This window comes from Glossina fuscipes, unplaced genomic scaffold, assembly GCF_014805625.2.
Source record: "Glossina fuscipes isolate IAEA_lab_2018 unplaced genomic scaffold, Yale_Gfus_2 28, whole genome shotgun sequence".
Taxonomy (NCBI): domain Eukaryota; kingdom Metazoa; phylum Arthropoda; class Insecta; order Diptera; family Glossinidae; genus Glossina; species Glossina fuscipes.
The window spans coordinates 8,415,403-8,430,031 of record NW_023998423.1 but is presented as its reverse complement, the minus strand read 5'-3'; the positions used below and the strand labels follow the sequence as shown (position 1 = coordinate 8,430,031).

General features: G+C 33.2%; 1 protein-coding gene across 5 annotated transcripts in view; it reads right to left on the bottom strand.

Annotated features, from left to right (window-relative positions):
- The window catches only part of LOC119636815 (venom metalloproteinase 3), an 89,405-nt gene extending 75,131 nt beyond the window's left edge, over window positions 1-14,274 (bottom strand). For all 5 annotated transcript variants that reach the window (XM_038032458.1, XM_038032459.1, XM_038032455.1 and 2 more), the window contains exon 1: window positions 14,135-14,274. In XM_038032458.1, the coding sequence (XP_037888386.1) occupies window positions 14,135-14,206 (72 nt within the window). In that variant the 5' untranslated portion in view covers window positions 14,207-14,274. The remainder of the gene's footprint in view (window positions 1-14,134) is intronic.
- Between the last annotated feature and the right edge of the window lie 355 nt (window positions 14,275-14,629).

The window sequence follows — 14,629 nt, the reverse complement described above, 5'->3', positions numbered from 1 at the left end:
TTATCAATGCTGAAACATCGCATAAAGAATAGTTGCTTGCTTAAGCATTAATCCATTTCACATAGAGACTCTCTCCCATAAGAAACTTTCGAATCAAAAAAAAAAAAAAAAAAATGGTTAATTCCTTATTCTTTTGCTTGTGTAGAGAAGGTATAGTAAATATATACACCATTTGGTCAAAAATGACTTTAGACAAAAGTGATTTAATAAATGATTAATGAACCATGATATGACGTAAGTGGTTAACATTTCGTGCAGATATTTTTATTAAAATGGGCGAGATCCGCTTTCGGTCACGTGCGCAATTTAAAAGAAATTTCTTTTATCTACTACATTGATCAATAAATCCCGGGACTACATTAGGAAAACATTTTTTTGCAAACTTTGACTTTATCCATCAACATAATATTTTTTTTTTTATAAATTATACCCTCAGTTCAAGGATCCTCTAAAATCTCAATGCCTTTTTTATAGAACGTTTAGTCAAATGCCATAGAACTAATCATCGGTGGATCTCGTGAACAAAAAGTCGCTGTACAACTTTTTAACCGAACGCTTAGTTTGAGCGTTATATTTTCCCCTATTAAAAAGAATTGTTTAATATATACATAAAATTCGTATTTTGTTCACTACGAGAGCAGCGTCACCAAAACCATTGCAATCTGTAAACAAATAAGAAGATGATGTAAAATTTTGACAGGCTTGAGGTTTGGCGCTTTTTAAAACGACATGAATTCTTTTTAGCAGCGACAACTATCTCTTAGTCCCGGGACTTATTGATCATTACTTCATTACTTGATAATATGCTACTCACACTTTTTCTTAGACACACACTGAATGTTACCAAAAGACATTTTTGACAGATGCGGTGGGACTTTAATTATCAATTTAAAGTGATTATGACTTTCGTCAATTCATTTCATTTCGCCTTATCGGTCTAATTATATAATCAAGTTTCTCCCCTTAGCATGTTATCTATTCTTTTTTTTTTTTTGTCTTTCTTTTTTTTAATTGACTGTTTAATATGTCATTATTAACTAAATAAAGTTTTTAAAAGACTGCGTAATTAGATCATTATATAATATTGCTTAATATTTGAAAGTGAGTTAAAGGCGAGTTTGTATTTTTTACTTAAATGTTTACAAAGTTTTAACTTCACTTGTAATAAACGCTGATGTATACAAATTTCGTAAACGAAATTCGAATGTAAACATATGCTAATAACGTCGTTTATTTTTTCTTTCGAAAAAAACAAAAAAATTATTAGAAAAATGTTTCAAACAAACTTGGACCGAACGTGGTTCTATTCTTGGTTCTATTTAAGTCAGTCTCTTAATGGATCTCTGAAGCATTTTTGCTTTCAGGCAAACGAATCTTAAAAATATGAGACTGGTAAAAGCAAAGTCTCGCTGTTTAAGGTGCAAAAATAAAATAAACCTTCTTACATAAATTTACTACACAACGCGCATACAACTCTGTCATAGGCAATAAAGTAAGACGAGTCCAATTTCAGAGCATTATCAGTGATGTAAACCACTTTTGTAGCGACATTTTTAAAAGACTTACTAGAAGCAAGAATGACCGACTAAGGTCGTCAAGTTTTCTAGCAGGGACAATGTAAAAAAATTGCGACAACATAACATTACTGATAATGGCCATTACCGAGCTTTATACACAATGGATGCATTCCAAATTCCTTCCGGCGAGTTCATATTTAACAACGCTGCCGCATAGCCTAGTGTATAAGAAGAACTGCGACTATCAACTCAACAGACTCGGTTTAAATTAGCACCGAAGTAGACCTCATACGCAACACATTGGGCGTCTGATACAATTATAGTAAATTCTCGGTCCATATACAGGCCGCAGCTAACCTTCTCTCTTCCCCCAATTCTTCCTTCCCTGCCGTTAGTCCATTTCTCCGTGTATAGGGAACTAATCAAAAAACAAAGAACAAGGAACGAAGAAAAGCAGGTGACGAAGAATATTTGACGCTTCTGAGTAATTTCTTCGTCAAGTTCTTCGTCAGTATTATGGCAAGACAACTCTTGGTTTCTGCATTAACGTAATGCGTCTCCTCGCATGCCATTGATTCTTCGCAATTTTCCATCACAAATCCAATTCATATCCTTCAGCAACCGATCTATTTGTCAGCTCGTGACGGACCTCTAGCTATTCGTGAAATATACTTATCGCTCGATTAATGGGATATAGACAGATCAAAATATGCAATTTCTTAGATCACAGCAAGCAAGCACATGGCTATAAACCCTGACAATACTGACATGGAATTTCATATGTATTAGAACACTACTTACTAATCTAATAAGAAGAAATTATTGATTTGGATGAGGTCATGCGGGTTAAGTGGGAAACCGTTGTTATCCTTATTATGATCACTAATTTACGTATGAGAAAGCAAGAGACATTAAAATCACGACTGTATGTTATTAAAATGTCTAGAGACGGTATTGAGACGCCAAGGTTAACGTAGGAGAATTGTGAGCGGTAAAGAAGTTTTGAGATAATTTAGCTGCAGGTACTCAAATTACCTTTATGTCAATTGCTTGCATGCATGTACATAATAGAAATGCATTTTTTCGCGATTATTTTCTTTCTTTTTTTTTTTTTATTCATTTTTTATAAACACTAAACTATCCAAGAAAAATATTAAAAGATTATTATGCGGAGAAAGCATATTTTAATGGTTCGAAATATCGATATCTCCCTGAACCGTATTGTGGACATGTTGACTGCATTAAATAATTTGATAAGTTTAAGTGTTCCGTCCTACTGTGCAGGGAAGAGAAATCGGTAGCATTGCTTTTAAATTAATATTTGGGAGAAAAAACTCCAACACATCATTTGTGATACAAGCTATATGCAGGTTGTATGCAACATCCAGAGGAGCTGAAGATATAACCAATCGGTTCAGAATCCTTCTCTGGGACGATTTGATGCCCAGACACAATAACCGCCAAGTACTAATAATTCCACATGAAAAATTTAGATAGAATGCGCCAGTGTTCTGAATCTACTCTTGTATAACCGTTCTTGCGACAGGTGGAAAAGTGTAATGTTTTATTAAACGTAACTGGCCCATAATAAAAATTAACTGTGCCAATTTGGATTATGTATTGGACCCCACGTCGTATGAAGGATCTCGTAAAAACTAAGCACAAAGAGGATTATCTTTGAATGCTTTGTGATAAAAATTTATCCGCAATAGTAATTTAACCTCGTAGGTCTATCTTTCAGTATAAGGGAAGCTAAGAAACATGAGCCTTTGTAAGGCAAAGAAATCCGATTTTTATCATGCGTTAGACGCGCCTTTGTATGAAGAATTTCTTGAAAACCTAGCGTTTATATGACGAAAAGGATTATCTTTAATAGTAATTCGACCTCGCATGTCCACCTTTCAGGCTACAGCTTTTATAAGGGAAGCTAAGAAAAATAAGCCTTTGTATGGCAAAGTAGATTAATTTTTATGTATTATACTACGAAAATATGTAGATAAGATGTGTATGGTCACTGGTAAGCAGATTAATCTTGCTAACCTTAGATGACGTCAGTCCACTTTGAATCCATTTTCATATAATGGCTACTATGATGCCCTCACTTGGAAACAAAGTATAGTTTCTGCTCTGTTAACGTGAAAATGAGTAAAGGCATGTATTAGATCAATTGATGTATTGGAGTTAAATGGTCGACCACAGTCTGACTATAATCTTTTTACACTCATAACGAGCTCGCGACGGTCTTTTATTATGGGAGATGCACTTAACGCCTCCGCAATCTTTCTTTTATTCATAGTTAACTTAAACTTGCAATAAAAAAAATCTCTAAGCAAGAGATTTGACATAAACTCTGCTCTGTTGTGCAATGAACACCATAACCTTTCACTTTGTGATTCTTAATAGATGATCCAAATGGGAACAAAATTATGTTTTAATTGCTTCTACCCAAATCTATCGTAGCTCATATCAAATGCCAAAAAGAAAAAAAATCATAAAATTGTCAGCAGTCATTCAAAATAATTGCAACATGATCTGATCTGATATAAAAGATATTTGCTGGCATTGACAACACAAAGGAATATTTTTTATGTTACAACACCAATTACTTGCGCAAAATGCTTGTCTATTTCAAATATATATATAATTAACGATTTAATCAATATAGTATAGAATATTATTTTTTATATAAAGATAAGACAACAATGGATTTCCTTATGATTAGATTTTAACTAAATGCGGCCCGAATGCTTGCAATGTGGATAAGCAATTTCGATTTTGATATGAATTTGAATATGAAAAAAAAAAAAACAAAAAAACTACTAATCCCTTATGTACATGTCTCTCTGTTATTCATAAAGTTAGTGAAGTAAATATTTGTCAGTTATGAGCATTTTATGCAGTTAATATATATACACCGCCTGTTGCCTCCTCCTGTGGTGAGTGAATATATGAAAATGATAAAAATTTACTTTCATTTGAAACGTGTTTTAGCGACGAAATACATTTAGTCAACTTATGTACTCATATGCATGTACACTGATATACATACGTACACTGATATACACGCACACAATCGAGACAACAAAATTTTATTTACTAACAATCGCTTGTAGAGGTTTCCGCACATTTAATAAAGAAAAACATGATTTTATAAATTAAGGCACATAAAAATAAACGCTGGAAATTACATATATATGTAAGTAAAAAAAAGTATGTATGTATGTGTGTGTGTGTGTATGTGTGTTTTTGCACATTTATTTATTTATTTATTTTATTTTTTTTTTTCATCACATATATAGAGAAAAACAAAGCCATGCTATGTTAAATGTTATACTGTAATCGGCTTGAGCTGAGGTGAATAAAAACCGCTAAGCAGTTTAGAGCAAAACTAATGCTTTAGCTAAGTGACGTGTATGCAGTGCGCGCATAAGTGTATGCAGAAAAGTCCTATAATTTATTTAAAATATAAAGCTTTTAAAATTGATTATTCGCACCTTTTCTTTCCGAATGCTTAGACACACATTTATATTTCTCTATTATGCATTTTCAAAACACAAAAAATCGAGTCATGACACAATTTTACACTTAACTGTTGTAATGATCAACTGAACGAACGGCTCTTATTATCATTGTGAGAAAATCACAACTAATTGCTTTTTGTTATTATGTTCTAAGTCGATCGTAGTTTTGAACTTTTTTTTTTTTTTTGCTTGAAAAACTCGATTTCGCTTTTACTCCAATTATTCGTTACTAAAACTTTTTTTTTTTTTTTACCATTCAACTTTAGAGCGTATATTAAATTTATAAGGTTGAATGTAACGTTCATTAATGTACTTTAGGGATTTTTCAATTTTCATAATTACGTTATATTTTTTTGATTTGATGCTATTCGAAATTTAATATGAAGTTTACCAAGAAAGAAGCAGACCAACAAGTGCCTCGAACAGCGTGGCGACCATAATAAAAAAGATTGAACTGCAGGTATATGTGTAATGAAAAAAAAAAAGTGTGAAGTTAGATCAAAAAAAAAAAAAAAAAAAAAGTAAACTGGTTACAGTTCGGTCTTTCCTATTTGAAGTGAAATTTATAAACCGAGTGGGCATGCAGTCAAAGCTAGGAAATTGTTTAAGATCAGCGTACAACCGATTCAACAACTTATCGAACCTCCCTTAGGATTGCCTTAATATTCCACTACAGACCACCTTTAAAAGTCGCCTTTGACCGCCACACTAGAGAAAGTGCCCAATAGTAACCTATGCAGAAGTCTGTTATCTGCTCTCCTGTAGTCTTGCGCTACCACCCTACTTCAGGCCAATTCTTGTTACATAGAAAAAACTAAGTTACAATGATCTGTATGATCAGAAAAGAATCGGTTCAAATGGTTATTTGGTCTCCATTTCGTCTGCCATCATATGGCTTTCGAGGATAGTTTTTAAAACTTTCTTAAAGACGGCGATAAAAAGTAAAAGAACCGATTGGTTCTTTGGTCAAAAGGCTGGTGAAACTGGTACTCTAGTACGCAGGGAAGAATAAAAGCCATTCAACTGATCATCTACTTCTCCTTTCGGAATGCCAGAAGTGTTTTTTCGTCTCTTGACCTTGACCTCTCACCCGGCGTTATTGGAAATTTCATTTAAATATTGTGATTAACGCCTCCTTACACAATTCCTTTCTACCTTTGTTAGATAGAAGATAGCTTTGCAGTTGAGGTTTCGTCTAAGACAAGCCACAATTATAATGGTTGCCGTCAATGCCATGTAATCCAATTTATCTCTAAAATATGTAGTTGGCAGCATACACGTAAGGTGTGAAATTGAAGTGGAATCTTCACTATAAAATATCGAAAGAGGAAAAAAAAGAGAAAAAAGAACAAACTTTTTACCGACACATAAATCCTTGCTTTCTTAATATCTAAGACTTCTTCCAAAGTCTAAGTTTGTATGCGTAGGACTATGCACACTCTGAATCTGCGTTCCGATAGGACACCTACACCATACGGCAATCATAACATAGGTTTCGTATAACAGAAGGTTCAGGAAAATGGAGCAATTGGAAGAGAAGCTCGATAGTCAATGACGTGGCCTTAGCAGAAATAAGATAGGAATGTGACAAATTAATCGTCCCATTAATCAATAAGATAGCATTAAAAATAGGTGGAGAACAATCGACCTTGTAGCGAAGTGAAAAAAAAAAGAAGCTAATATTACTTCAATTCTAATGCTTCTTGGTAATGTTTGAAAAATTACAAGTCCATTATCCATGTCCGAATTCGTAGAACTTATTTAAGCAAGAAAATAAGAAATTTCACTCATTTCCCTACCCATGGTAGATTGTTATGTGCGCATGCGCGTATGCATTACTCTTAGCTCCTGTCAACGATATTAGTGTGCCAAAGTATTCGATATAAGCTAAACGTAATCTCTTTTCTTATTGCACTTTTATGAGAAAACTAAATGAAAAGGAAAAAAAAAAAAAGAAAAACGTTACAGCGCCTGATTGTTTGGCTCCATATAAAATTAGGTAATTGTTGTCTTCGTATTGTGTCGTTACAGTAAATGTCATTCACTCTCATTCACTTAGTGATTCAGACTTTCTGCTTTAAGCAATACACTTATTAATCAAACGTTGCAAACGAACTGTTTACGAGTGACAATTGATTTTTTCAATTATTTATATTGTTCAAGCGATTGATTGAGATAATTGCATATAATCCAGACTTACAAATCATCGCATAAGAGCAACTACATTAATATAAATAATGCTTCAATAAATTAAAACTTGACACATTTTATGAATTTAGAAAAACGACTTAATTGAAATTTTCCAACGTTCACCAACACTTTACCAAATAAGGCGATGTATTATAATAATTACTCGTCGAATTTGTAATAACTTGTTAGAAATCTGGTAAAACGGATCGATTCTCTTGCTTGAGATGTGATTATTTAAGCAATTCAAGCCTGTCCGTCCATCTGTCTATTGAGATAACTTTCACTGATGCAGATTGAAATTGCAATTTGGTGTAAAAAATTTGTGCTCGGCTATTATCCTCCCCGGCTACGTACATAAAGCCAGCTAACAACCCACGCCAGACGGACAGTTATCCATAACATTCTAAGATTCTGTCCTAACATATGCCAATGCCATTTAATAGTTTATAGAGTGTGTATGATATCGATTACGCTGCAACTTAAATTGTTCGCTTCACTTCTCCTGGCGGACTTTACACTCTTCTTCTTCGACACGTAAGCGTATCGTGAGTAATTTTGAAGGCACTTGAAGAAATTCAACGCACGTTTTTCTACTTCAAGTCTAAGAAAAGGGAAAAATTCAATTTCGATACTTATATATATATATATATGATATATATCATCCAGCTAATCCTTAATAATTCATAAGAGAGTGCAACAATCCGACTTACTTCTGAAATGAGACAAAAATTTTAATCTTCACTTATTCGCCATTTAAATGTGTTAATGTGTGTAAGACTTCATGTCACGCGACAGCATTTTACGTATGTAATTCTGTCATCGTCACGAAATATTTGATTTTTCCCCTGGCGCAACGACTGTTGTTGAATTGTTCTTCTTCTTCTTCGTCTTTTGCTTTGAAATTCGTAATTAATTGATCTTAAAAATTTCTATTTTTACTTTTATTTCTGTAAACACGATTTTCATGAAAGTAGACGACGGGTTTGTTGTTAAAAAATTTGTGTTTTTCGCATTGAAAATGAGATAAAAAAGTGTACAAATTACGTTTAAATAAAGCCATTAATAAGAGCGGACCACGAAATTGCTGCGTCCAATTGTTTTTGTTCGCATTATAATAAAAGAGCATAAAATTATGGTCAGGGTTAAATAGTAATTAAAAAGCAAAATTAAAAAAAAAGAAAAAAAAAAAAACAAACAATAAAAACGACCTATGGTCTACTTAAGACGAATCACAGATACCCATCCATTCAAGATCCGTTTCATCCGTTTCAAGATTATATATAAAAATTTAAAACTTAGTTGTACGTCTCTCAGCCGGCCGATCAGAATTTCTTCTCATTAAATATTTAAAGTTAGTTTTAGAACAATTTAAGACACAATTGCCTTAACTTATTATTATTATGATCATGATTGTATGTATGGGCTATCGAGTAAGAAATGTAATATCAAACGTTTCGATTTTCGATTTTCAGTTTCTTTGCGCTGAGCATTGTAGCGGCAGAGATTGGCCAGTATTGGAATGCACCTGTAATTACCTGTAATTAAGTAGACTTTAATTTCTGTACGTAATCGTATTTGAAGTCTTTGTCAAACCACTTTGCGCTTAAGTCAAATACACTGTGCATTGTTTGCAATTGTTTTTTGCCAATGGCCAGAAGACCGGCTGATTGCCGCACATGATAAAATCGATTCGAAATCTTGCTTTAAGCAAAACTATGTATACTCTTTTTTTAGGCCTTTGAAGTGCACATCTGGTTGTTTCGAAGTCTAAGACAAATCTAGTAGACAATCGTTTTTGAATGGCGAGTAGAAGCACATAACGTAAATGGCAAGTAAAAGAAAAAAAATTTTGCTTTTTTTGCGATTCTGAGAAGCGGGCGCTGCAAATGAAAATTATTAAAAAATTAATGAACATAAATTGAATATTAATTAATGCTGAATACAAAGAGAATAAATTAACACAATTTTTTATCATGCCATAGTTCTCGAATACCCTAAATAAAAACACATTGATAAAGTCGCCTCCTATATGGTTTACTATTCCAAGCGAACTGCTTCAGCTGAGTCAAGACCGCATAAAAAAAGTAAATAAATATTGAAATGTAGTAACATCTCATCTATGACTGTAGCTATGGGTGGACTGTGTCTTACTTCTGTAGGGTTCTTTAAACCGATTTACCTAATTTTTCACATTCTTAATAACAAAACATTTACCGCCAGCTTATGCTCTAAGTCAAATTTTAAAAACCTCATGTAAATTAAAAAAAAAAATTATTATGGATTCCTGAAGGATCTTTCGATAATATTAAGCAAAAATATTGATTAGTTAAGTTAACCGAAAGTTAATTTTTGATTGGTTAAGTTTAAGTTGCCATTCAAAGAGTTTGCGCGTAAAAAATCTTGGGAGAAGATCATACAAAAATATATCGCATGAAAATAATCTGTTCTGTGCTAGAAGTTGCACATGTGCTCTATGGACTACTGCATAACCGGAATGATAGGACTCGCGACTACCAGGTCGTTGGTCACAGGTCGAATCTCAATAAAAATTCATGTGAAAACATGGAGCAAAAATTGTGAAAAAATAAGTTAGTTCGCGGGGTTAAGGGGATTCTAAGAGCTGCAGTATATCTAAGGGCACAAGACTATAGACCGGAAAGTTGTTTCCAACAGTTTCTAGTAGCCATATATACTGTTACTTAGACTTATATTCGCTGGTTCATAATTTAAGCTTAGAAACTGTCTGGACTGTTTACTGTTTAAATTTACTGTTTGCCTCTTATTGATATACTTGGCTGTAATGTCATCGTTTAAGCCTTAGACTTCAGCTCGCTTGTTAGTACTTTAAGCCTAAAAATATTGGAAACAACAACTGTTTACTTTGAACTGAAATTGTTTACATTGAACTTTGCTATGCTTTTGACCGATGATCTTCTCTATGATGTTGTAGTTGAAGCCTTTAACCTTAAAAGTGTTGCTTAATTCACCTAAATGTATGTTATAGCCAGAAATGGGTAAATAAATAAAATTTTAAAAAATAAAAATAATTTCTTTTTTTTAGTTTTTTCAAAGTAAAAAATTTTTTCTCGAAAATTTTTATTAAAAATTTTTTATACTTAATTAGTTTGCTTCTTTATTGTTGAGAATTAACCAACAATACCTCCAAAGCATCCAATAAACATATTTTATCAACGTCAACTTTCGAATTGACATAACGTTGAAGCTGCCATCAGTTGGCTAATTCGTATTTCCGTCGGCTTTTCTGTCTGCGTCTGCGCTTAGAAACGAAATTTAAACAGTAAAAACATTATCGACCGAGCAAGGCCGATCACTAAATATCTTACACCACTTCGCCTGATACAATTTTTTGTTTACCAACACGACACCCTTTCAACAGGAACGCTTTAGTGTGACGCCCAAACCGTGAACTGAGATCACCCAAATTTACCAAAGTTAATTTCACCGGATCACAAGGATCATAATATTTATCACTTATCGTCGCTAAAAAGTAGTACCCAATAGACTTTGCTGCATTACAAAGGCTTACTTTGAGAATCCTTACATGCGATAATGTCCAAAAAGTACGTGGTTTTGGTTCGCATTTCGCATAATGATGGCTATTATGGCTATAATTTTCATCATTATATATTAAAAATTATACTTTTTTGTTATAAAAAAGTTTGTTTTCCCTATATGTTGTTTATATCGGAGGAAATCCAAAACAAGTTCGTCCATAAAACTCAAACCTTTTACATCATTTTTTACCGAAATACCATTTTTAAATCTTTTCATTGAGAAGTTTTGAAAATTGCACATTTTTTGTTATGCTCAGACTTTTTAAAACAAGGCGTTATAAGGGAAACGATCGATATCCAATAGATTTTTAGCACCGTGCACCGGGCGAAAGCACTAAACTTTTTCAAAATATCTCAAATTTCGCAACCTATGCATAGGCAGACTTGAAATGGACAGACGGACAGACAAGTTTAAAAGACTCACGAAATGATTCTGAATCGATCTGCATAATAAAAGGTGGAGGCATTCGCAATACTTGTGAATGTCACATACTTCTGCACAAACTTTCTTTACCCTTTACCACAAGCGCGATGTAAATATTAAATTCTTATTGACTTTCTCTTCGGGCCTGAAGTATTTTAAAAGACGTCAACGGATCAAAATATATCTTCGGTTACAGTTATGTAATACGATACAATGTTTAAATATCCGTCCAATCGATTTGTTACAACTTTGTTCGCTTTGCTTAGATGTTGGGTATACGAGATTCGTTTCAAAAGTCGAATATAGTTTCTTAGCAAGCGGAAAGAAAATGAAAAAAAAAAAAAAAAAATTCATGATTTGTCCACAACGTAAGCAGCACAAATTGCTACTAGTAGTTCTTGTTGTTGTCGTTCAAATTGCGGATATTGTGAAATATCGAATTTAATGAATTGTGTGTACGCTTGCGTATTTGGTATTCAAGCTGAGAGCTGAAGTTTAAAACTTAATGTAAACATTTAAAAAAATTGTAAATTTAAAAACTAATTTAGTTTTTTAATATGTAGTAAATATTTCAATCTGTAGATGTGGAATTTTAAGCAAGAGAAAGTTTGTATTCACTTTGAACTATTTACAGTAGTTTGATTCTCTTATCTCTTTTGTAATCGTTACCAAAGGATGGGCATCTACGAAGGATATCATTGTGTTTGTAATCTCCAAAGATATCGATCAGATATCGTGTAAAATACGATTTTGTTTCAAATCAGTCATATCTTTGAATAGATAAAAGATCCTATAAGTCTGCACATATTTTACTAAGCCACTCGGGGTTTGAAAAGCGGCTTGATATCCGAAATGTCATATCAAATATCATGTTATATCAGTCCGAGCGAAGTTGAACATACATCATATGCTAGACGGCACGCAAAGCCACTAGGAGTGCATTGAATCAAAGTTCGCAAAGGTCGCTTTAACCCTAAAAAACTGAGGTATAAATCCGCGCAGTTCCGACCAGTTTGCCAAAAGAGGCGCCTAGGCCAGACGCTAGGGCTTGAAAAAACATTCTATTTCTTTTACTCAGGCAAAATTGTGTTAAATTCCCACATAGATTACCGACAATTTTTTATTTCTTTTTCGCAAAAGCGTTATGCTTACCTACGAAGACTTTTGTAGAGCTTTTAACTACTACGGCTCGCACTTCATTCTGAAAGTCAATCGCTTACTTTCTGATAGTTGTTGACATTCAAGGTGTCCGTCAGCATCGCTGATGCAAGAAAGTAAAGGTAAATGTTGATCAAGATCAGATTCCAAAGACCTAAGCATTTAGTAGTTAGTGTAAAAATCGCCACTTCGCTGTCACATCATTGGACTAAACAACATTCACTCGATTTGCTTATCTACATTCAAATTTAATTAGGTGAAGCCTTGTCGATTAGTAATAGGAAACGAATAACCTGAAACTAAAGAAGTGAGAACATTATAGCCGAGCTAGGCCGACCATCAAATACCGTATACAACATTGACTTGCACAATTCTTATTTTTATTATAGAACACAGATATTATATCTTGTTTCTATATGAAGGCATATTTTTCAAGTTCGTATTTGTGGGGAAACGGGGCCAAAACGCAAGCTAATATAGTAAAAGATTACTCCTTACAAAGAGCAACCTCCAAAAATAGGCGTAGAGGGTCCAAATTTTGTAGAGTTCACCTTTGTAGAAAATTACTATTATGAGGCAATTTTCACTGATATAATTTTCATCACGAAGCATTGAAAAACGTACATTTGTGTCGTACGGACTTCAAAAATTGGCCAAGCCGGTTCAAAGTTTTCAAACCTATTCAGAATACCGAAATACCACTACTTAAGCATTTTTGCCAAGAAATATTGAAAATTACAATTTTTTTCCACATGACGACTTTTTAGTTATGGGAAGTGGTCGAAAAAGTGAACCGATCCGAACCATTTTCTAAGGCTGCGTACTAAATTTCGTCAATATATCTCACGAATTGCGACCTGTAGCTTGAACACAAAGTTCCATGGGCAGACATCAAATGGACAGACAGGCTCAGATCAATTCAGCTTACGATTCTGAATCGATAATAAAATGTGGGTCTCTGTTAAGCCTTTCTGTGTCTTAAGTACTTCCGCACTGTACCACTTGCGGCATACGGTAGAAGAAGTATTGAAATGTGGTGACAAAGAGGAATGGTAGAATATTTGGAAAATGATCGAGCTAAAGATGATTGCCACACCTCGCATACGGTGGCATTAGGAAGGCCTTGCGTTACCTCGCACGTCATTAATTGTTGTCGGCATTGTTGTCATTAAACAGGAGACAATAGACTTCATGACTGAGTCCAATCTATTGACAATTATAACGTAGGCATATAATAATATGGGAAAGACAACATTAGGACCTCTTAATTAAATGGTTGCCACATTTCATTCTATACATGTTGAACAATTATTTTGAAATTAGCCTCACTTGGCTTTAAAAATTTCAATGACGTGCTCTGACTTTGATATGTTCTTGACGCTCCATATAAAAATATATTTTTCCTGACCACTTATGCTAGAGCCTTTATTAGAGTGCTGCAGGAAAGGCTGTATTCGCGCATGAAATATACAAATCACTTTAAATATTATTATTCATAAGGGAGTCAATACTTTCTACGTACATGTACACGTGTATAATAAATTTATTATTCATTTTATTGTTGGTTGACGAGATGTTTTTCTAAGCAGTCCCGTCAAACGAATTTTAATTAACAGATTTTTAGGTAAAGCAAAGTTATCTATAATATTACGAGTGACGTATTAAGTGTGGATTAATGTATTTCAAAGCATCACGCTCTCTCTCTCTCTCTCTAGTTATATTAATCTGGTTGTTAACTTTTATACTTACATCTGGCAGCGCTTTACATGTTGTGACAGCTATTGACACTAAAGCCAATATAATACCGTTTGTATGTAACATTTTTTTTGAAATAATTATTTTTTTGTTGTTGCTTTGTGCAAAAAAAATTTTACTTAAATTAATTAACAAATAAAATATCTGAAAAGAGAAAAATAAAATATTTATTCAAAAATTATGCAAATAAAAAATTTATTTTACTTAACTAAAAATTTATTTCAAAAATTAATTAAAAATGAAAATTTAATTGGATTTTATTAATATTTCAGAACTTTTGCATAAACATACAATGAAACGTTCCCCTCTTAGCTTTGCATTCGTTTTGCGTATGACTAACTAAGCAGTTAAACTTGCGGTAACTTAAAGTTAAATTTGAATTTTGCGGTTAATCCTTACTACAAAAACAAATTAAGGTTTCACTTGGTAGAACGATAACCAGTCTACTGAGCTTGCCGGAGAATTATTTCATTTATAATAATTGCTTAG